Below are 22,478 nucleotides of genomic sequence, written 5' to 3' on the forward strand. Positions count from 1 at the left end.
CCAACTAGCATCAACTACAAGGAGTAATCAACACTACTAGCAACCTACTAGCACCAATCCCGGACTTGGATACACGAATTGGATACAAGAGATGAACTAGGGTTTGGAGATGAGATGGTGCTGGTGAATATGTTGATGGAGATTGCCCTCTCCCGATGAGAGGAGCGTTGGTGATGACGATGGCGATGATTTCCCCCTCCCGAAGGGAAGTATCCCCGGCAGAACAGCTCTGCCGGAGCTCTAGATTGGTTCCGCCAAGGTTCCACCTCGTGGCGGCGGAGTTTCGTGCCGAAAGGTTGCTTCTAGTTTTTTCCTTGACGGAAGACTTCATATAGGAGAAGATGGGCGTCAGAGAGCCACTAGGGGGCCCACGAGGTAGGGGCGCGCCCTAGGGGGGCGCCCCCCACCCTCGTGAGCAGGGTGTGGGCCCCCTGGCCTTCATCTTTGGCGAGGATTTTTCCTTATTTATTTTAAGATATTCCATGGAGTTTCAGGACTTTTGGAGTTGCGTAGAATAGGTCTCTAATATTTGCTCCTTTTCCAGCCCAGAATTCCAGCTGCCGGCATTCTCCCTCCTTATGTAAACCTTGTAAAATAAGAGAGAATAGCCATAAGCATTGTGACATAACGTGAAATAACATCCCATAATGCAATAAATATCGATATAAAAGCATGATGCAAAATGAATGTATCATATATCTCAATGCAAAGATTAGTCCATTAGGATTGTCATTTAATTACCAAAACCACACATCGGGACTATATGTACTTTCAGACGTCATATCGATGATGGATCCGTCCTAGGACGAGCCGGCGACATCCACCATGATGCGATTGCAGCACCCGCACGGGTGCACCATACGGGGCGCCGGAGAATGTGACTCCGCCTCGTCGATGTCCACCGCCGTGAGGGCTGCCGCCACCTCCCGCGCCCGCTGCCTCGCATGGCGGGCACGCCATGCCATGTTTGCGTCGTATGATGCCCATGGTGCTCCTGTTGCTCTGTGCATCAACGAATGGGTTGCAAGTCCACCACCACGTTCGAACGCCAGCGGACCGCCTCCGATGAGGCAACAACGCACACCTAGCGTCAGATCCATGCGCCATTTGGGCGGACGCAATGGATTCCTGAAAAAAGGAGTCTGCGCGCTGCCTCGCACGGGCCTCCTCCCGGGAGCGGAGGAGCGCAAGACGGACGTCCATCTCCTCCTCAGGGTCACGTGGGTCTGGAGGTGAAGGACTCGGATCCACTGCCCGCCATGCCGGACAAGGTTGGCGATCGCTGAACGGGAGCTTGGGTGGCGGAGGGGAGTGGAGTGAAGTGGCTAGGGTTTGGTCCGACGAGCGGATGGGGAGGAATATATGTGGGGTCGGGTGGGCTATCATGGGTTGGGTCCGACGTGGCGGACGCGCCTGGGCGCCCCCATATCCGCCCCATATTTGGGCTGGATATGAGGGGTGCCGGTCAACCCGGGCGTTTGAGGCGCCCGTCTAGGTCGAAATTTCGTGATCGGTCAGTGACCGGGCGGCCCGCCCGGCCGTTTGAGACGGGTTTGGGATGCCCGGCTGTAGATGCTCTTAGTCTATCCTACAGAGGACGAAGGACATAGACCTTTTTATGATGGCGTCTACACGGTTGGAGTGTACGGTCAGTGAGGTTTTCTCCCTCCGTGGATGGCGGTGCAATCTTCGGATAGAATCTGCCCCGCCCTAGGTTGGATTGATTTATTATTGCTGTTAAACAATGTTTATTTTTGGGTCATTTAGACTTGTGAGAAATAATGTCGGTTGTCAAGTATATCTCAGGACATTGGCTTCTCCATTTGGTCTACGGACTTAGGTAACCCCATCAATACAAAAAGGGATAAAGACGGTGTTCTTTGCTGACTCGGAAAGTTCTTTGGAGTAGTTTTGAGTCAAAGGAACATCCGTACTATAAGAGGGGTTGTTTTGATTAGAGAGTTAGGGAACTCAAAACATTTGCACATTCACTTTGCCCATCTTTTTCCATGTTCCGTCAGAAGAAAGTTTTTATCGGAGAAGTCACCCACTCTAGAGGTCCAGGTGCCCGTAGGTACCAGAGAAGGGCCTCGGTAATGTCCGGGTGCCAGGGCCCTCAGCCTATCCTGTCCTCTAAGGCCTTGTACAATGCAAGGTGCTTAAGTGAGGTGCATAGAGAAATAAATCACGTTTTTTTAAGCATCGGTGCTTATTTGTACAGGGTAGACGCTTAATTATGTGTCTCTTATGTAGAAATAGGACATCGGCGCTTCAGAAAAACCCGTTTTATTTTTCTAAGCACCTCCCCAAGCATCTAGCATTGTACAAGGCCTAATCTGTCCAGGTGCCCGGGGCAAGAGGTTTTCTCTCTGGATAGTCCGGGTTATCGGAGTTGCGGTTGTGTAACAGTTACTTCTCCCGTGGGGGTATAAATACCCTCCTTCTTGTTCCTCCTAACCCTAAGTTTGCCCAAGCTTTTACCCACCATTTCCAAACCTGAAAAAGCTTGAGATCTCCTTCCCCAACCACCCCAACTCTCTCGTACTTTGGGGATAGGAGATTCACCCGATTTACACTTCCACCAAACCATTTTGCGTATTCCGACTTCTACATCTACTTCAATTTATTACTCCTGGGTGTTTGGGCATCCTAGAAGGAAGAGGTCACTGCAGAGCCACATTCCATTATGGTGAAACTTCGTGGTGGTGTTGGGAGTCTTCGATTAAGTTGTGAAGCTCCAACCTTATTTGTAAAGGTCCCGGATTGTCGCCTTCAAGTGCATCGCTAATGGATTCACGACACCTTGCATTGTGCGAGGGCATGAAGATAATAGGGTGAGTCCTTGGGACGCTTGGGTAGCATTGTGTCTTCACACCCCTCCAATGGATACATACCCTCCCCAATGGATGGAACTTCAGAAAGACATCCTCGTCTTCATCGACTCCACTTGCGGTTATTTTGGTCCTTTAATTTGTGCAAGTTATTATCTTGTGTTTACTCTTGCTACTTGCTAGCACTTGTTACTTGTTAAGTTTGTCATATAGGTTGTTCACCTAATTGCATATCTAGACAAATTTGTTGTTTTGTTGAGCCTAAAATTTGCAAAAGAAGTTAACATTTTGTTAGTCGTCTAATCACCCCACTTTAGTCGACCATACCGATCATTCAACTACATTCATGGAAAACTTTGTGACAAAGTAAACAACAGTTACGACACGCCTTACCATAGGGGAGTGGAAAGAAGCAAGACGTATGCGCAAGCAAAAGCGATGCATTCTAGTAGGATTCATGGATACGCTCAATATTCGTTTATTGTAGCTTATCATTGAGGATATCTTGCAATCACCTAGAAGACAGTCAAGTATGCGTTTGAAGATGTGACACACTTTTTGTTGAACTTAAATAACAATTACATCAGGAACGGTAGATGAAAATTTAGGAATCACCGTCCCAACCAGTTACATAGTTTGAATCGTAGTAAGAATTTATGACTAAAGTGTGTGCGGCTTTGTTTGCCTCCCTTGGGCAGAAATATGAAAACAGTACCACTCCCTTTGTCCCATAATATAAGAACGTTTTTGACACTACACTAATATAAAAAACGTTTTTATATTATAAGACAGAGGGAGTACTTCATTGCAGGCCAAACATGTCACTCTAATCTTTGACAATTTTACCAACAATGTTGGAAAAGGGATCGCTGGCTCACATTATAGAAATGGCAGCATGAGACTGACGGGCGGGACCCACTTGGGCTGGCTGGGTTGAACAACGCTGGACTGGAGACGGGAATCATCGTCAAAAAAAAAAAAAAGCAGAAGCCATCCCCGTTCCCCATTCCCTCGCCGCCGCCGGCCGCCGCCAAATCTCCCCGGCCTTTCCGCCGCGGCGCCATGCTCCTCCGGCTCCGGTGCTACATCCTCACCCAGCTCCTATCGTCTCCCTCCGCCTCTCCCGCCTCCCAGCTGCACCGCCTCTTCTCCGCCGCAGCGCCCGGCGCCTCCCCGAACCCTAGCTTCGCCGTGGAGGAGTACCTCGTCGCCACCTGCGGCCTCACCCGACCCCAGGCCCTCAAGGCCTCCGCCAAGCTCTCCCACCTCAGGTCCCCCGCCAATCCCGACGCCGTGCTCGCCTTCCTCGCCGGCCTCGGTCTCTCCGACGCCGATGTCGCCGCCCTCGTCGCCAGGGACCCGCAGTTCCTCTGCGCCAGCGTGGAGAGAACCCTGACGCCCGTAGCCGCAGGGCTCTCTGGCCTCGGCTTATCGCGTTCCGACATCGCGCGCCTCGCATCGCTCGCCGCCCACAAATTCCGCCAAAAATCTGTCCTCTCCAAGCTGCAGTACTACCTGCGCCTCTTCGGCACCTCCCACAACTTCCTCCGGGTGATGAAGTTCTCCAATATCCTCTCACACAGCATCGAGAGGGTGGTCAAGCCCAATGTCGCGTACCTGCGAGAGTGTGGGTTGCAGGATTGTGATATCGCCAAGTTTTGCATCCAAAGACCGAGGATGATCATCAGCAACCCGGAGCATGTTCAGGCAATGGTGGCGTGCGCTGAAAACATTGGTGTGCCCCGTGCCTCTGGGATGTTCAGGCACGCACTTCAGGCTGTTGCATTCCTCGGCGAGGAGGAGATCACAGTCAGGGTGGGGTACTTGAAGAGCACGTTCAGGTGGACGGATGCTGAGGTAGGCATGGCTGTTTCTAAGTTTCCACCGTTGCTGAGGGGGTCCGAGAAATCGCTGCAGCGCAGATTTGAGTTCCTCATCTCCGAGGTGGGTTTGGAATCGGCGTACATTGCTCAGCGACCCGTAATGCTAGGTCTCAGCCTAGAGGGCCGGCTCAGGCCCCGGCACTACGCTGTAAAGTTTATCAAGGAAAATGGATTGCTCAAGTGTGACCCAAGCTACTATACTGTTTTCAAGGAGTCCGACATGACATTCAAGAAGAAGTTCATACACCCTCATAAGGAAGCTGCACCGCACCTTGAAAAAGACTACGATGCTGCTTGTAAAGGGGAAGTGCCCACTAATTTCAGATTCACATAAGCCAATAACGGGCTCTGATGTAACTGTGTGCTGGTTGTCCGCTGCTGTATGTCTGTTAGATGCTGGGTTGGTGGTTGTTAACGAGTGATGAAGCTGATAATTTGATCCCTGGATACTGATATGTAATGTCACCACTCAGCAGAGAAGAAACCATGGATTGGTTATGAATTTATTTGTCCTCATTCATGTTTTAAACACATGTATTGGAACTAAGTAAGTGTGAGATCAGGCCATTCTGAAATGCGCTAAAATTTCAGTTTTCAATTTAGTTGCCTGTGCATTGAGACAATGAGCCAAGGTAAGGTCTCCTTCGTTGTGGGTAATGCATTCCTAATGTTCTATTACTGTTTTTGCAATTCATAGTGGATAATTTGAGGATAAATCTGATGCCCTTCCCAAATCTAGGTAAATAGTCCTTTTGGAAGCAGATGGAGGGAATGTTGTCCCCTGGTGTTAGCGTTTCGTATGTAGGGCCCAGGGTTAATTCACCTTGCTTTAGCATAATCTGTTTCCTCTTGTTTGAATTGTTTTTGTAAATCTTTGTGTGCAAAGAACAGCTTATTCTTAGTCCTCTGTGCTAAAATAAAGAAACCAGATTAGTCGTATATTCCTCAAATTTGTGACGCAGTGCCACAAGATAATCTTGTCCCCTGTTTTGTTGTGTCATCATGTTTTTTTTCAGTTATTCATTTGTATTTACTGTTTTGGTGTGATGGAGCCGAAACTAGATACAACATTTTATGGAGTCATCAGAAGCTGTGCCCTTTTGCTGCTGTGGCAATTTCTGCATAGATCTTTGAGATAATTCTCGAGAGGTAGGACATGAGCCACGAGAAGTACTTCCTCAGTTACCCAACAATGTCATTCACACCAAGGAACCCTATGATATTTTTGCAGCTATGACATTTAAGTCAATTCCTGCCTGCCCCAAGAATACACATATGTAGTCCTGTTTGATATGCATGCTTGTATTATGCAACTAGCTTACAATCACTAACCTGAGTTTATCAACCAATTTAGCTTGTTGTCTTCTTAAGAATATTTGGTATTGTGACAAATTCTTGCCTGCAGGTTAGAATGCTTCCACGATTTCCTTTTGGTGATACTGAAATTAAGTTAGTCTTTTGGAGTGATATAGCCCACTTGGTCTAATGGTCAACATCAATTCATCGTTCATTGTTTTCGAGATGGTTCACCACTCATGCCGAATGATTAATGGTCACATCAATGTAGCTGCTCCACTGGGGAGAATAGTTGTTTCTACATTCTTTTGCGAATTAGGGAAGATATATAGTACTCCCTCCGTTCCTAAATATGTGACGTTTTGGTAGTTCATTTAAAACTACCAGAACGTCATATATTTAGGAACGGAGGGACTATTAGCACGGCTATAGTAGCTCACCAAACTGATCTGTATGCGCCTTAGGTCCATTGCACCTCTTTCAGTGATACGATGTGAGTATATGTGTTTGCAGAGATCGTTATGCTATCACTGGAAATTAGTTTTTCTTTCAGATTCTGATTTACTGTCATCATGAGGTTGATTAATAACTTTATAGCTACCTGATGAGATATTTAAGTAATCCCACAGCCATGTTTGGAGTCAAGTTGCTCTGTTTTAATAATTCCCTTGAATTGATATCCTAAATAGCATGCCAAACTGAAGCTTTGACGAAATCATTTCCATAAGTTCATCCTGTTTGATTGTGTACCTCCAATGGCACATATTCCTTCGGTTCCTTTTATGCAGTGTAGTTAGCTTGAGGGGTTTTCAGCATATCTGCCCATATGCTCCTCTGGCTAACAAAGTAAGAGGGGATAATCTAAGAAAATTTGGAGCGTCCTCATAGTAGTGGGGGCATTTTATCGGAACTTGACAAATATAGATGTTGATATCACTGGCTTGTGATCACAGTGTATAATGAGCATTTTTTTGTTACCTTTGCCATTTTAATTTACACCTTATAGTTTCATGAGGCTTCCTCTTCCAACCATGCCAGCACATAAAAAATCTGCACCTATCTTGAGTTCAATAAATAAAGTGTATGATTCAGAACCTGTAATTGTGGTATGCCAAAATTGGTCCGCGGGTAGCAGCAGACACCTGTATGTTATAAACTTGTAATTAGTTACTTGCTTCTTTAGGCTATGCACCAAGTTCAACTCTGGAACTGTAGACGTTGCTGTGGATGTGCAGTGCTAGGCTAGATTTTGTTCAAAATGCGTAATCGAGTGAATCATTTCTTCCTTTTTGCCTTGTGAAAAAAATGCAGATCTAACAATAATCGTTTCTATCTAATGAACCAACCCGTGCAAGAAACAGAGAATGGTTGCCTTGGGTTCGGTGGATTAAGTGGTGGATGTTCTTGCGCAGCGCACTTGCTTGGCGCAGTCGCGCGGGTCAGATCCTTTGCTAGCTGCTCCTTCATCTTTCTGATGAGCTGCATGTTTGTCATGCTAGTCGGGTCCGTCTGCTCATACCTGTCCACAAGGAAGGAAGGAAGGAAGGGAGGAGAATCAGCAAGTTGTTATGCATTTTGCTGAATAAGGAGATGCAACAGGATGCAATTTCCTCTTCGAATAAACCTCGTAATCGTAAAAAAGTGGGTTCTAGCAAAAGAGAAATCGCCATATACTAGGCCCTCCAACTTCTTAAGAGGTTTATCTAAAAGATTCGCGATATAACTAGGAAGACCTTTCAAATACCACACATGAGTCACGGGACATGCAAGTATGAGCCTAGTCTAGCATTGTACTGTAGATTTCAGTGACCTAGTAGCATCTGGTGCTTTAATCAATTTGTACATTTTGTTGGATCTTCACTTGGATGTAAACAATTTCAATGAGCCACTTATGCCATGTAAACGGTAAGCGTTATGTAAATTTTGTAGTCTGAACTCTGCTTTTGAAACAGAGCTGAACGTTAACTCTGAATCTTTCAGCCTCCTTGTGTGAAGTCTGAAACTTATTATACGCAATTCAAGTGTGAAGCTATAGTAGTTGTTCAAAACATCTGCCGGAAACCAAGTTAACTCGAATCAGAGCTGAAGTTGGCTAACTTTTATGTATGATTCAGAGTTATTATGTCCGACTCTTCAGGGCCACAACTGTTTTATTTATATATTCCATTGTCACAGCGGTATCTGTATGACACGAGTTCTTAGGGCATCTCCAGCCGCGTCCCCAACAGGCCCTCCCCAGGCGATTTTGCCGCGCCGGCGTCAAAAAAACGGCCCAGTCGCGCCCTCAGAAGCCCGTTTTTCGCCGGCTCGGGCAAAAACTGGTGCCGGCGGACCCAGGCCGAACCCGGCGCCCTGGGGGGCGCTTGGGAAGCCGGCGCAAGCGAAAAAGGCGCGTGGGCCCGTCCTGGCGGCGACCCGAGGGCCTTTTCCCGCCGTTTCTTGACGCTTTTCCCTCGCATCTCTCTCGCTCGCTCGCCTTCCTCCCGCCATTCTCTCCCTTTCTCCTGCCAAACCCCCTCCAGCTCGCCTTCCAGTCGCCGCCATGCCGCCGAAGAAGTACGCCATGCCGCGCGCGGCGGCAACCACGACTGGCACCATGGCCCAGCCGAAGCAGAGGAAGCCGAGGGCGCCGCCATCGAAGCCATCGGGCATGTCGAGCGCCGAGTGGAGGGTGGAAGTTCAGCGACGCGACGCAGTCACCACCGACCGGCGGAACAGTGCCATTGCCAAGAAGGCCCGTGACAACGCGGCGCGTGCGGCGGCGTCTTCCTCATCGGTCGACCACGCGGGGATGATGAATCCACCCGCCGTCAGCCACGCCCAGTACGCGCCCTGGGGACAGCAAGGCGTCGGCTCTCCATGGGGATCGTCGTCGCCCGGCTACGCCGACGGCGACGCGCACGGGGGGTTCAACCCAAACGTGACCTTCCCCCATGGCCACCCCGCGTCGCGCACACCCTCGCCCGCCTTCGTCGGCGTGCAGTACCCTCCGTACTTCAAAGGCGTCTACATGCAGCGCGGCTCCAAGGCGATGGCGGACCATTGGGGGCGTATCCAGTTGGCGGGCAACAAATGGCATGGAATCGTCGAGGAGGTCGCGGCTCGCCCGGAGAGCGGCGTCAGCGTTGAGGATCAGGTACGCATGCCGTTCGCCCGCATATCTTCGTCGTCTACACCCGCCGCCCGCTAACTGTTTGTTCGTCCGCGCAGCTGCTGCGTATGTTCGCCATGTATCGGGGCGACAACCAAGACGCCGACTTCAAGCACCTCCACGTCTACAAAGCGCATTGACAAGTGCGAGAAGTGGGCGGAAGTTCGACGTGCCCTCGACAAGGCCAAGGAGACATACAAGCCGGACGCGACGACTCCGGGCGCGAGTGAGGGGCGGCCGGACGGCCACAAATTGGCAAAGAAGGAGAAAAACGCCGACGCGGCAACCGCACGAGTGCAGGAGTCCATCGAGCATTGCCTCGCCGACGCCCAGGCCCGGGCCGTCCTACATGAAGAGAAGACCGAGGCGCGGTGGTCGTCGCTGATGAAGAACAGCGCCATCAAGTTCGACCTACTCTGGACGAACGTCGCCGCGAAGAAGAGGAACACCGACATGTCTTTTCTGATGGGCGGGGCGGACATGCTCCGGAGCAACGACGAGAAGCTCAAGGCGTGGTACCTGGCGCAGCGCGGCCTCATCCTGAGTGAGTTGCCGACGACGCCGACCACGCGGACGCCAAGCCCGAACGACGCCTCTACATCGCCGCCCAGCAGTGCCGAAGCCGCGCCGACACAGCCCAGCACCGAAGCAGCTCCGACACCGCCGAGCCCGCGCACGCCGACTCCGCCAACGCCTGGAGCTGACCCCGCCGAGTGAATCCTTGGGCACGCGAACTTGCGGCGTGCGGCGCTCTGTTTTTTGTAACGCCAGACTACGTCCGATCGCCGGATTTGTGGCGTCTTTTGAAGCGGGAACGACTATAAGTTTAAATTTCCCGCATCCTGGGGCCGGCGCTTGGGGGCGCGACTGGGAGCTAGGTCGCCCCCAGGGGCCGAACTAGCGCCGGCACGCCCCCAGGCCGCTCTATTTAGGCGCCCTAGGGGGCCGAACGGCTGGAGATGCCCTTATGTTTCCAGATCATCGGGACCGGGCTTAACTAATTATGTTGAGAAATCGCTTTCTTATCTCAGAGTACACCAGTGATGAGAGGATTTTTAGCAAAAAGCTATTGTGTCATTTTCATAAATGTCCAATTTAGTCTATTAGAATGGGCATATTTTCATACAGGTAACTCAAGTGTAAAGCGGACATTTAGTAGAAGTATCTAACAATCTATTGTGTCATTCTAATTTTTGGAATTTGTTTGTGCAATATTTTTCTCTAGACGTGGTGTGAGCAGATCCGACACATAAAATAAGAGGACGAATTTTAGGGTGACATTTTGGTGATGAGGAAGAATGGCTGATTTCTTTCTCTCTTGCTTCTAAACACTGTGGTTCTATTGAGAATACTAGTAGCACTAGTGGAGTTACAAATACGAGGCAATGGAATGTATCTTAAGCAAGCAATCTCTCTTCCATGATTTAATCATTTTCATCTGTTCTCCATAGAGATAACTGTTCTAATTTCCGGGCATAATTCAGAGGTGGTACTCTATCTACTGTCGGCACCTTGCCTTCATTGTTGCAAGTATATATACTAGATAGATAGATGTGTCGTGATTTCCGTAAATTGTTCTTCCTTTGTACATTACAAAAATCTTGTACGATGGTATGTAACTAGAGTATACATTCTTTTGGTCTTGGTCGCATATGCACGCGTTATTTTCCCAGTCAACCAGAATCTGAATGAGCAGGTTCATGTGGTAGATTCTTTGCAGCTGCTGCTTGAGCTGAGGTCTGATTGTCCACCACCACTTCCCTGAAAAAGATACTCCCTCCGTCCAAAATTATTCGTCACATAAATAGGTAAAAATGGATGCATCTAGAACTAAAATACGTCTAGATACATCTATTTTTCCCACAAGTATTTCCGGACGGAGGGAGTATTTTGGTTGGTTGCTTCTTTGTTCCTGCCCTGGCATTGTGGCAGCATCTGCATTCTCACATTCAGAATACCACTCCATGTTAATATATGTCTGCTAAATGATTTGTTTCAGACCTTGGTTCTCGAGTTTGAACTTCTAAAAAAAATGGTAATCAGAGACGCAACATGACAGGATGTTATCAGTTGACACAATGGGTGGAACTACTATTAGACATTGATTGCATGAAATTCACAATTAGGTCGACCTTGCTGCGAAAACACATTCTAAAATCTTCATACGACCGCTGGAAGAGTGACGCCGAAAAAATGTCGCACGCCATACATACTAGTAACAACTAGGTATAAACCATGTTTCAAATATGGCTTTGATGCTTGCATCCCTACCACTTTGTGGCCACATCGACCCTCAATCTCCGTCTGGTACGACATGTGATTAGGGTCCTTTTATGTTTTTGAAATCACAACGAGAAAGAAAAAAACATGCTTTTGTAGGAGAAAAGATCAATCATGTAAGGTTCTTCTTTAGAAACACATGATCATCAATTTTTTTCTTAAACATCATCTAAGACCCTTTTTAGAAACTCAAGATCATCTTGATTTTCTTTCAGAGGGCTTGCAAGATCATCTAAATGAGTCTTTGTTTTCCCTTTTTTTAGAAGAAGTCACTTTGTTTTCCCTTTTTTTAGAAGAAGTATAGCTATGCTTTATTGATCATAGTTCACATGAAGTGGTATACAAAAAACATCATGGGGATGGATGAACCATAGATGTCACCCCTAATTAAGAGTGTTTGAAAACTTAACCAAACTATCTGCATCGGTGTTTGATGTCCGCCTTAAAAAATAAACCTATAATTAATTAAACTAGCTCGCTGCTTAATCTCGCTAATGATACAACTATAAGTGCTACTAGACCCTCTTTCAATGCCATTCACCACCTGCTTTGAATCGGAGGCAATTATAACATTTTGAATCATCAAGTATTCTGCCAGAGCCAAAACTTCTCTGCATGCCATCGCCTCGAGTGTGGCTACATCGATGATTCCTCGGATAACCAGAGAGGAGTTGCCCGAATATTGTCCATCATCATCTCTGCACATTGCACATGCCTCTCCTCTCAACTTAGACTTTGCCACGCTTGCATCGACATGGATTTTTCCGTAATCTGGCTTGGATAATTACCCAATTTTGCAATCAAAACAGAGCACATAGGAAAATATACAGCTTTTAAAATTCTTGCACTTGTTGATTCTGGATTGAAGAATACGCCATGCATGTTTAGCTAGGAGAGCCAAATTAAGAAGTTCAAAATTAGCCCAAATGTGTCCTTGTTGTTCTTCTAATCTCAGCCGGCGCTTCTTGTCTCCTTCTCTGTTGTCATCTTCAGTTTTGATATGAATATTTTAATGAACTCGTGAGTGGCCGAAGGACTTTGAAAAACCTCTTTGTGTACCACTTTCCTCCGCGTCCATCATATGGCCCATAAGTGACCGAAAGCTTAACAAATGCTTCGTGTGATAATGAATCAATCATCGGGAACAGCCGCTGCTTGGCACTTGGTTGAGTTGTTTTCCCGGGGTGGTTCTTCTTTTTTGTTTAGGGCATTTGAGCGGATCCAAATGTGTCTCTTTAGCCTAACTCGGCCCAGCCCAGCCCATCTAAGGCTCCTCAACGGTGGAGCAACACCGCAGCACCAACGCGAACCCTCACCACTCTCTCCGTCTCGCACCATCCCCTCGCCGCCGGCGCCGCCGGCGCCGCCATGCTCCGGCTCCGTCGCGGCGTCCTCGCCCAGGTCCTCTCGTCTCTCTCCGCCTCTCCCGTATCCCCTCTCCACTGCCTCATCTCCGCCGCCGCGCCCGCCATCTCCCCAAACCCTAGCTTCGCCGTGGAGGAGTACCTCGTCTCCACCTGCGGCCTCACCCGACCCCAGGCCCTCAAGGCCTCCGCCAAGCTCTCCCACCTCAAGTCCCCCGCCAATCCCGACGCCGTGCTCGCCTTCCTCGCCGGCCTCGGCCTCTCCGACGCCGATGTCGCAGCTCTCGTTGCCAAGGACCCCAAGTTCCTCTGCGCCGGCGTCGAGAGAACCCTGGCCCCCGTCGTCGTCGGGCTCACCGGCCTCGGCCTCTCGCGTCCTGAGATCGCACGCCTCGTCTCGCTCGCCCGTTACAGCTTCCGCTATAGATCCATCGTCTCCAAGCTGCAGTACTACATGCCTCTCTTTGGGTCCTTTGAGAATCTCCTCCGAGCCCTCAAGAGGAACTTCTACCTTCACTCGGCTGACCTCGATGATGTGGTCAAGCCCAACGTCGCGTTGCTGCGGGAGTGCGGGCTAGGTGCCTGTGATATTGCCAAGCTATGCATCAGTCAACCATGGCTTCTCGCCGCCAACCCCGAGCGTGTCCAGGCGATGGTGGAATGCGCTGAAAACATAGGTGTGCCCCGTGCCTCTAGGATGTTCAGGCATGCGCTGCACGCTGTTGCATTTCTCAGCGAGGACAAGATCGCAGCCAGGGTGAAGTACTTGAAGAACACCTTCAGGTGGACGGATGCTGAGGTAGGCATGGCTGTTTCTAAGTATCCAACGGTGCTGAATAGGACTAAGGAGTTTCTGCAGAGAAGGTCAGAGTTCCTGATCTCTGATTTGGGGTTGGAACCGGCATACATTGCTCATCACCCGCTAATGCTCGCGTACAGCCTGGAGGGGAGGCTAAGGCCCCGATACTGCGTTGTAACTTTTCTTAAGGAAAATGGATTGCTAGATCATGGTCGAGATTACTATTATGCAGTTAAGATGACTGAGAAGGTATTCATGGAGAAGTTCATATGCCCTCACAAGGACGCTGCACCATACCTTGCTGAAGACTATGTAGCGGCTTGCAGAGGGGAATTGCCGGCTAGATTCAGATTTACATGAAGCAAGGAAGGGCTATGGAAATTGGTAACTGTGTATGTCATGACAGAGTTTTCACTATTCCTAGTAAGCTGGCAATTCACATTAGTGTATTCTGCCTAAATAGATATTAGTTTTCTGCTGTAGTATGTCTTCCACATGCTGGTTTGGTCGTTGCTAATGCCTAATGAATTGATAGTTTAATTCATGAACACCTTGGTGTTGATGTTATGATGTTTGTCGTTAAGTAGACATGAAAGCATCGCCTCCAATCCCTCAAGATGAGAGTACATGAATATATTTGTGTTTCCAACCTCCAATCCCGCAAGGAAAACCCACACATACTAGGACAGAATTCTTTCTTTGATTTGTGCCGTTCCTGTTTGCACACAAACACATGTTATGGTTGAGGTGATAGGGCTATTCGCTCTTCATAAGACCTGGGAAGCACAGGAGGTGATAATGGTTCTTGTAGCATGACTAGGTTTAATTCTGTTACACGCATGGTACAGCATATCAGTCGAATTCCAGAGGGCTTGATCCTTGCCTCCTTTGTACGTACAATCTATATACAGCTTTGCCTTAAAGGGCTCATCAGTAGCATCAACGTCTTTAGATGACAATTGCTCTTTCTGGGGCTCTCTGTGACCTGTTTGCACTGTCTGAAACAAAGAGGAAGATACCCGTCATAGTCATAATTCTTTCATTAGACTCAGTTCTGGTGATTACCTGATCCCATTTATTCTTTCAGGTAGCAGTTGCCGGTTATTTTAAAAGCTTGGCTACCACCGACCGTGTGTCTATTCATTCTGCATGCCAACTAGAGAAGACATGTCACACATAGGTTGTACTTGTCGAACAAAATATTGTTTGAATCTAATCCACCCAAACTCAAAGTCTTCAAGTTAATGAATTTAGACGTTGCTTTCTTTCTAGTAGGAGAAGATTTGCTGATATTGGTTTCAGGTGCAGGCTGCCTAAATGAGGCACAAGACTGGCCTCGCTTTGGGGCACACTTCAGTGTCAGGTTTCTCTAGGGCGATGGCTTGGAAATGATGTACTCTCAGGCTTCTGTTTTCCCTGTTGAGCTAAAAGGAAAAAAACAGCATTGTCCTGTGAGATTTCTTCTGCAAACTATGGACTTTATTAGTGTAAAATGAATGATTTCCTTATGATATGATAATGATTCTTCTTCCATTCTAATTAACAAATTTAGCTAAGGACAAGCAGAATGATGAGGTTTAGCTATTATAGCCTTTTATCATGCGAAGATAAAACATTATTCTATCAAAATAGTACTTATATCCCTTTTTCAGATCTTCATTGCATAAGCTCACTAATTTTTTGTTCAGAATATTCCTTTTTACATCCTTCCTTCTAGTTATGACCTCCAAATGTGTGCTTGCTGTGATGGCTTACATACTCTAGAGATTATCTTGAAATATGGAACTTGAAAATGCTCCTTGGCTCTGCTCTGTTATATATATATTCTGCATTGCTAATCCGGATAAAATGCATAGTAGTTAGTTAATTTTGAATGAAAACTTTTGACTGGTGGAAATGTTGGTCCAATGGTTGTGTATGCATGATGTTTTACATAGCAGTCAGATGATGTGTGCCTTGCTGGCCTTTAAAAATATCATTGGACAAATTATTGTTATGTTGCAGTCGCTCCTCTTGTTTTCCTCAATTATAATCTCTTAGGCATGAAAATATCTCCACCAGTTTGTTCCCGACAAAGAAGATGAACTTTTACATGAGCATAAACACTTGAATACATCAATCGTGTGGGCTTTTGAGTCTGTTTATTTGCCACCTGAACCCTAGGGTACTGCTCAATATCATTGTTTCATCAATAGGTGGCATAAATCGCCCATATACCGATTATGTCAGTGAAGTTAGTCTAGCATCTTTACATCCTATTCCTATCGTATGCAATGCTTTTTTCGACATTGACTTTCTGTTTCCTGGAATGGTGTTGGCAATGAAGTGATAGCATGTGAAGTGGCTAGAATGACTGGATTTGTAGCTTCTGGCTTTACTTATGAGAGCTCTACAGAGGATGAGTAAAGGACAAGTACAATTTTGTGTTTGCTCTATCAAAAATGCCAGAAGGAAACTACAATCTGATTGATTACATTACAATCTACAATACTTCCAGCTCAGCTTGTTATAACTCACTCATTGTTTCGCTGGCCCACATGCACACTGGCGGAGCATGACAAGTAACCAGGGGGGCAATTTCAAACTTAAAACTAAAAGCAAAAAAAAATATGCATGAAACAGATGCAACTAACGATATAAACTAAAACATGTGCGACTCACAACTTGTGGACATAATGAAATCATTATTACTTCTTTGAATCGTTACCTGAAACAAAAATAAAATATATTTGTTACTTAAACAGGATATGGCTGACCGAGTTAACATGTGAATCAGCTTTCTTTAATTGATATACACAACAGGTTAACCCCCATGGCAATCGATTAAATGCCTAACTGAGTTAGCATATGATGATCTAACTTAAGTTAACATGGCAACAGAATTTTACACGCCATGAGAACTTCTCCGAATCAATTTTCTTTAGCTGAATTCGAAACATGTCGTGCTTTCACACTCCCTCAATTTTCTTTAGTTGAATTTGAAACATGTCATGCTTGCACAGTCTCTTCTCCAAATCATTTTTTGTTAGTTAAATTCAAAACATATTGTGCTTGCACCTTCAGTCCCTTCTTCAAATCAATTTTCTTTAGTTGAATTGGAACATACCATGCTTGCTCCTTTAGTCTCTTCTCTCTAAATCAATTTTCTTGACTTGCATTCAAACATACAGTTCTTGTTTCTTCATTCCCTCGGCAACACCAACGTTTAGCTCATTGGCGGTTGTCGCCTTTGGCCTTTGCAATTGTGTGCAATGCGAGAAGGGCCGCATCAACGGTAGTGTGCAAATTGGGTGCAGCAGGTGAGTTGCCAGCATTGCATGCTAGCGTCCGGCGGCATTTGGCAGATGAAACCTTGATGGGTCAATCGAAAAGGGGCTGAGCGTTATTAGGGAATTGAGAGGAAGACCTAGGGGTTGTTTGGTTTGTGCCGCCGCCCGCCCTGCCAATTGTGGGCATGCCAAAAAATTGGCGCACGATTTGCCAACCCACGCCTTGCCAAAAAACTGGCTGGGAATTGAACTGGACCGCTGTGGAGATGTGGGCATACCAAAAAGTTGGCCTTTCATCCAAACGAGCAACCAATGTTGAGTCAACCACCAATTTTTCGGCATGGCGTCTCAAGGCCACGATCCAAACAGCCCCCTAAACCAAATCGTTGTGGAGGTGAGTTACAGAGAGAAAGATGGAATTCCCTATTGTGCACATTTTGTGTCAAAATGTCATACATTCGCACAGGGGAAGGTCTATTTATGGAGCGATTGGGCCAGCCCATTTGAGCTCATAGCTTTTCCAGCCTGGTTTTGGGATCCTTCTAGAAGGTTTTTGTCAGGTTTTGGGAACCTTCTAAAACATTATTTAACCATTTTTCCTTTTTTCTATTTCTTTCCTTTTTCATTTTCTATTTCAATGTTCTTTTTTTGTTTTCATAACATTTTCTCTTTCTTTTCATTTTCGTTTTTATTTTTGTTTTCTTTTTTCAACTTTTCAAGTTTATTTTTCTTACAAAAAACTATTTGGAAAATTTAAATATTGTTTGGAGTTTCAAAAAATGTTTCCATTTTTTAAAATTTGCTCAACGCAACAACAAAGCCTTTAGTCTCAAAAACAAGTTAGGGCAGGTTAGAGCCGAAACCCATAAGATCTTGCAACCAACTCATGGTTCTGACACATGGATAGTTAGTTTTCAAGCACCCTCTGTCCATGACTAGTTCTGTGGTGATATTCCAGCCCTTCAAATCTCTCTTTATGGACTTCTATGTCAAGTTTGGTCTACCCGACCACTTTTGACACTATCAATGTTCTTTAGCCATCCGCTATGCATCGGAGCATGTAGAGGCCTGCACTGAATATGCCTAAACCATTTCAGATGATGTAGGACAAGCTTCTCTTCGATCGGTGCACCCCAACTCTGTCCCGTGTATCATCATTCCGGATTAATCCTTCCTTCTATGGCCCCACGCCCATTTCAACATGCGCATCTCTACTACATCTAACTGTTGAACATGTTGCCTTTTAGTCAGCCAACACTTAGCGCCATACTATTGTAGGCCGAATTGCCGTCCATACAATTTTTTAAATTTTTCTTAGAATTTTAATAATGTTCCCTTTTCGCAAAATTTGTCCAAAGTTTCAAAACCTTTTGGGAATTTCAAAAAAAAATTTGTGGTTTCTAATTCGTTCGGGATTTAAAAAATGTTCATGTTTTCAAAATTTATTCAGAAATAAAAAAACAGGAATGTCAAAACATGTTCATGTTAAAATGTTTAAGGATTTAAAAAATGTTTGTGGTTTCAAAATTTTCTTCGGAATTTCAGAAAATAAATCCTATTTTCCAAATTTTGTTCACGAATTCAAAGTATGTCCGCGGCTTCAAAATTTGGTTCAGAATTTTATGAAATGTTCTTGTTTCCAAAATTAGATTTGGAATTTCAAAAAATGTTCTGTTTTTAAAATTTGTTGACAAATTCAAAATATGTTTGTTGCTTTGAAATATGTTTAGAATTTTAAAAAATGTTCCTATTTTTAAAATTTTGTTCAGGATTTCAAAAAATATTCCTGTTTTTAAAAATTTGTTGATGGATTCAAAATTTATGCAAGTTGGGTTCGACAGATGACATTTCAGCCTTCTAATCTTAATTCAATTCCACTGTACACAAAGTAGTTCATGATCAGACTATTATTTTTTTCGAAATGGAACTAACCTTCATATAACGCAAAAGCATGTGGAGTTTCAGATCAGAGAAGCCAAACGAAAAAAAATCATAGGTGCCTAGGTATACTGTCGTGAATGGCAACATAATAGAAATTGTCGTACGACACACAAAATTGTTTTAGTGAGAAGACTCAAGAGTGACTCTCATGATTTATATGTGACCTTTTTTACAGATTTTTTTAATTATGAGTGAACTCATATTTTATATTTTTAGTGCAAGCTATGTTTTTTATGGAACGCGGAACAATGATTGCTATCGTTGTTTTAGGTTTTGCAAAGGGATGAGATGTCTATTGTCTTTACTTGTCGCTGTTGTTTTCGTGATCACCTTGATGATAAGCTTTTAAGATAAGGAATCAAAAGAAGAGTTCACATATGTTTTCATAAAAGATCATGTTTTTAAACATCAAATATTTATTAGCGATTCATGCAGCAACGCGCGGGGTATACGTCTAGCTATATTGGAAAAGTAGGGTATCGGTAGTTGGCCATAGTTCTCTTGCATGCCGTTGAAAAGAAAAATGAAGCAAGAGCGTCTAAAAAATTAATCTTTATGCATTTTTCCATGGTTGATGACAATACATGGTTTTATAAACTTCTTCATGTTGGGAATTGCATGAAAGTTGCAAAAAGGATTTTTATTCACGCCAAGAGTCGCTCTAACGCATTTTTAGATAGCAGCATGAGACTGACGAGTGGGGGCCACTTGGGTTGGGTTGAACCTCAACGCCCACGCACTTCATCTGCTTTTCACTCCACCACCGCCCATCGAGCTATCCCCATTCCCTCGCCGCCGCCGCCGCCGCCCCGTCAATCTCCTCCTCCGCGGCGGCGCCGCCATGCTCCGCCTCCGCCTCCGCCACACCGTCCTCTCCCAGCTTCTCTCGTCTTCCCCCGCCTCTCCCATCTCCCACCTCAGCCGCCTCTTCTCCGCCGCCGCGCCCGCCGTCTCCCCGAACCCTAGCTTCGCGGTGGAGGAGTACCTCGTCGCCACCTGCGGCCTCACCCGACCGCAGGCCCTCAAGGCCTCCGCCAAGCTCTCCCACCTCAAGTCCCCTTCCAAGCCCGACGCCGTCCTCGCCTTCCTCGCCGGCCTCGGCCTCTCCGGCGCCGATGTCGCCGCCCTCGTCGCCAGGGACCCGCTGTTCCTCTGTGCCAAAGTGGAGAAAACCCTGGCACCCAATGTCGCGGAGCTCACCGGCCTCGGTCTCTCGCGTTCTCAGATCGCGCGCCTCGTCTCGCTCCCCAGTGTCACTTTCCGCTGCAGATCCATCGTCTCCACGCTGGAGTACTTATTGCCCCTCTTCGGCTCCACCGAGAACCTCCTTCGAGCCCTACCTCGAGCAGGTGGCTCCATTCTCTCGTCCAACCTCGAGCGGGTGGTCAAGCCCAATGTCGCCTTCCTGCGCGAGTGCGGGCTAGGTGCTTGTGATATTGCCAGGCTCTGCATACCTACACCATCGCCGCTCAGCATCAGCACGGAACGCATCCGGACAGCAATGGCGTGCATCGAAGGTCTTGGTGTACCCCGTGGATCTCGGATGTTCAAGCATGCTCTACAAGCTGTTGCATTCCTCAGCGAGGAGAAAATCACCACCAAAGTGGAGCACTTGAAGAAAACGTTCAAGTGGTCGGATGCCGAGGTGGGCATTGCTTTGTCCAAGCTTCCGCCTGTGTTGATGAGGTCTAACCAGATGCTGGAGAGCAAGTCAGAGTTCCTAATCTCTGAGGTTGGGTTTGAGCCAGCATACATTGCTCATCATCCGGCATTGCTCACGTACAGCCTGGAGGGCCGGATCATACCCCGGTACTATGTTGTAAAGTTTCTTAAGGAAAATGGACTGCTGGATCACAACCGGAGCTACTATACTGTATTCATTGTGATGGAGAAAGTATTCGTGGAGAAGTACATATGCCCTCACAAGGAAGTTGCACCATACCTTGCTGAAGACTATGATGCCGCTTGCAGAGGGGAAGTGCCGACTAGATTCAAATTTACATGAAAATTGGTTACAGTACGGCACAACAAATTTTTTACATTCTGTGTTATGCTATTCATTCCTGATTTGGTGTTCTTGGCCTAACTCAATTGTAGTTGTCTGCTATTGATAATCTATTGTATGTTTGTTACATGCTGATTTGATGATGCTAGTCTAGGATGAAATTGGTAATTTGATTTGAGAGTATTGGTATGCTCATTATGACATTCAATTAGAGAAGAAAGCATCGTACTACTAGCTTGTGCACTCTTAAGGTCGCATTGACATATATATTGGATTTACAGTAATCTTTGTGAAAACCATGGAACGGCTGTTCCAGCCACGGATAGCCTTCATTTCCACCTCGAGATAGGAGCCATGTCAGAAAAAGCAATACAAAGTACTAAGCACTCTCTGACACATCCCCACAACATTATGTTTGAAACAGATGACGTCCAAGGGTTGAGCAGTGGTTTCATGGAGCTAAAAAAGTCTCTCTAAGAACTAATGGAATTAAAGAGAGTGAGAGCAGGACATTCTGCAAATACTTTCAAGTATCTTTATGTTCTCAAATGACCATAGCATTTTCATGTGCACCTCAATCTATCTTTTCATGAAAGAAGGTTCTCATTTTTGCCAAAGATGACATGGACTTCTAAATTTTCTCCGGATGAAAGTATGTTTGTCACTCCCAAGGATGCAGTTTGGATCTAGTATGTTGGTTGCTTGCTCTAGTTCTTCTAAGATGAAAATCTTCGTTCATCCAACAGTAGCTTTGCTTATAAAACTGTTGTGAAAGCAAGTCATTGTGTACTACTCAGTAGTTTTATTCAGTTTTTCCCCTTATATTCTTTGATTGATGGGCTACTGGTTGATATTTCTCATATGGCTTCTGATGTCAGAACTGAATAGTGCATTAGTTGGCTAGTAGCATTTTTGTTATTGACTTATCCTTGTAGAACTATGTAACGGGCATTTTGGAGGCCCTGGTATTTGTGCTCCAGAGGCAAATTTCTGAAAAGCAGAGGGCATTTCATATAACAGAACTTTTGTTGAGTTAATCTTAAAACTCGTTATGTCATTTATCTGTCATACCTTTTTACTACTGATTTTATTCCATATTAGCACTATGTACATGGATGCTTAGGCATCTGTATTCCATATCACTATTTGCTTTTTTTTTGGAATACTCTTCTATATTTTGTTTTGTTGTGTCAGCTATGATCTCTTTAAAGACGTGTATGCTGGCATTGGAGAAAAGAGAATGAACACTTCTTTTTACCACGTTTCATTTTTTTCGGCTCTGAAAGAATGAAGACTGTCACCTCATCTAAGAGATTATCCCACTAATTTTCTCATTTATACCAAATGTCATCTCTTCGTCGCCTATTTAGTTAAATCTAAGTCTAGATATTGCATAATTATAGAATCTTGCAGAACTTAGAACATAGGAATAGTATACATGCTGTGTACCTCAAATTAAGACACAAGATGTGGTGAGGATGTGCATATTTGTCTGTTCCTGATTTTAGGCTTTAGAAGTTGGAAGAAATGAGACCTCAGCTGTGTGCTTGCAATAACACAAAGGAGATGGGTCCATGCTATTAATCGCAAAGAGATCTGATTTGAAATGAACATCTGTTGTGTGTCCCTTATCTGGTGCCTAGCTTGTGGAATTATAGG

At 45.8% G+C, this 22,478-nt stretch overlaps 2 protein-coding genes and 1 pseudogene across 2 annotated transcripts; all 3 read left to right on the plus strand.

Annotated features, from left to right (window-relative positions):
• The first annotated feature begins 3,836 nt into the window (after nucleotides 1–3,836).
• On the plus strand, nucleotides 3,837–5,230 carry LOC125515712 (uncharacterized). Its single transcript, XM_048681223.2, has one exon. It carries the CDS (start codon nucleotides 3,894–3,896, stop codon nucleotides 5,046–5,048), a length of 1,155 nt encoding a protein of 384 aa, XP_048537180.1. The 5' UTR covers nucleotides 3,837–3,893; the 3' UTR covers nucleotides 5,049–5,230.
• A 7,470-nt stretch (nucleotides 5,231–12,700) lies between these two features.
• On the plus strand, nucleotides 12,701–14,148 carry LOC125515830 (transcription termination factor MTEF18, mitochondrial-like; annotated as a pseudogene).
• A 5,375-nt stretch (nucleotides 14,149–19,523) lies between these two features.
• On the plus strand, nucleotides 19,524–21,880 carry LOC125515465 (transcription termination factor MTERF8, chloroplastic-like). The gene has a single exon (XM_048680935.2). The coding sequence runs from the start codon at nucleotides 19,656–19,658 to the stop codon at nucleotides 20,817–20,819; it is 1,164 nt and encodes a 387-aa protein (XP_048536892.1). The 5' UTR covers nucleotides 19,524–19,655; the 3' UTR covers nucleotides 20,820–21,880.
• Nucleotides 21,881–22,478: the final 598 nt, after the last annotated feature.

The sequence above is a fragment of the Triticum urartu genome, chromosome 6A (assembly GCF_056163025.1).
Source record: "Triticum urartu cultivar PI428250 chromosome 6A, HENAU_Tu73, whole genome shotgun sequence".
Taxonomy (NCBI): Eukaryota; Viridiplantae; Streptophyta; class Magnoliopsida; order Poales; family Poaceae; genus Triticum; species Triticum urartu.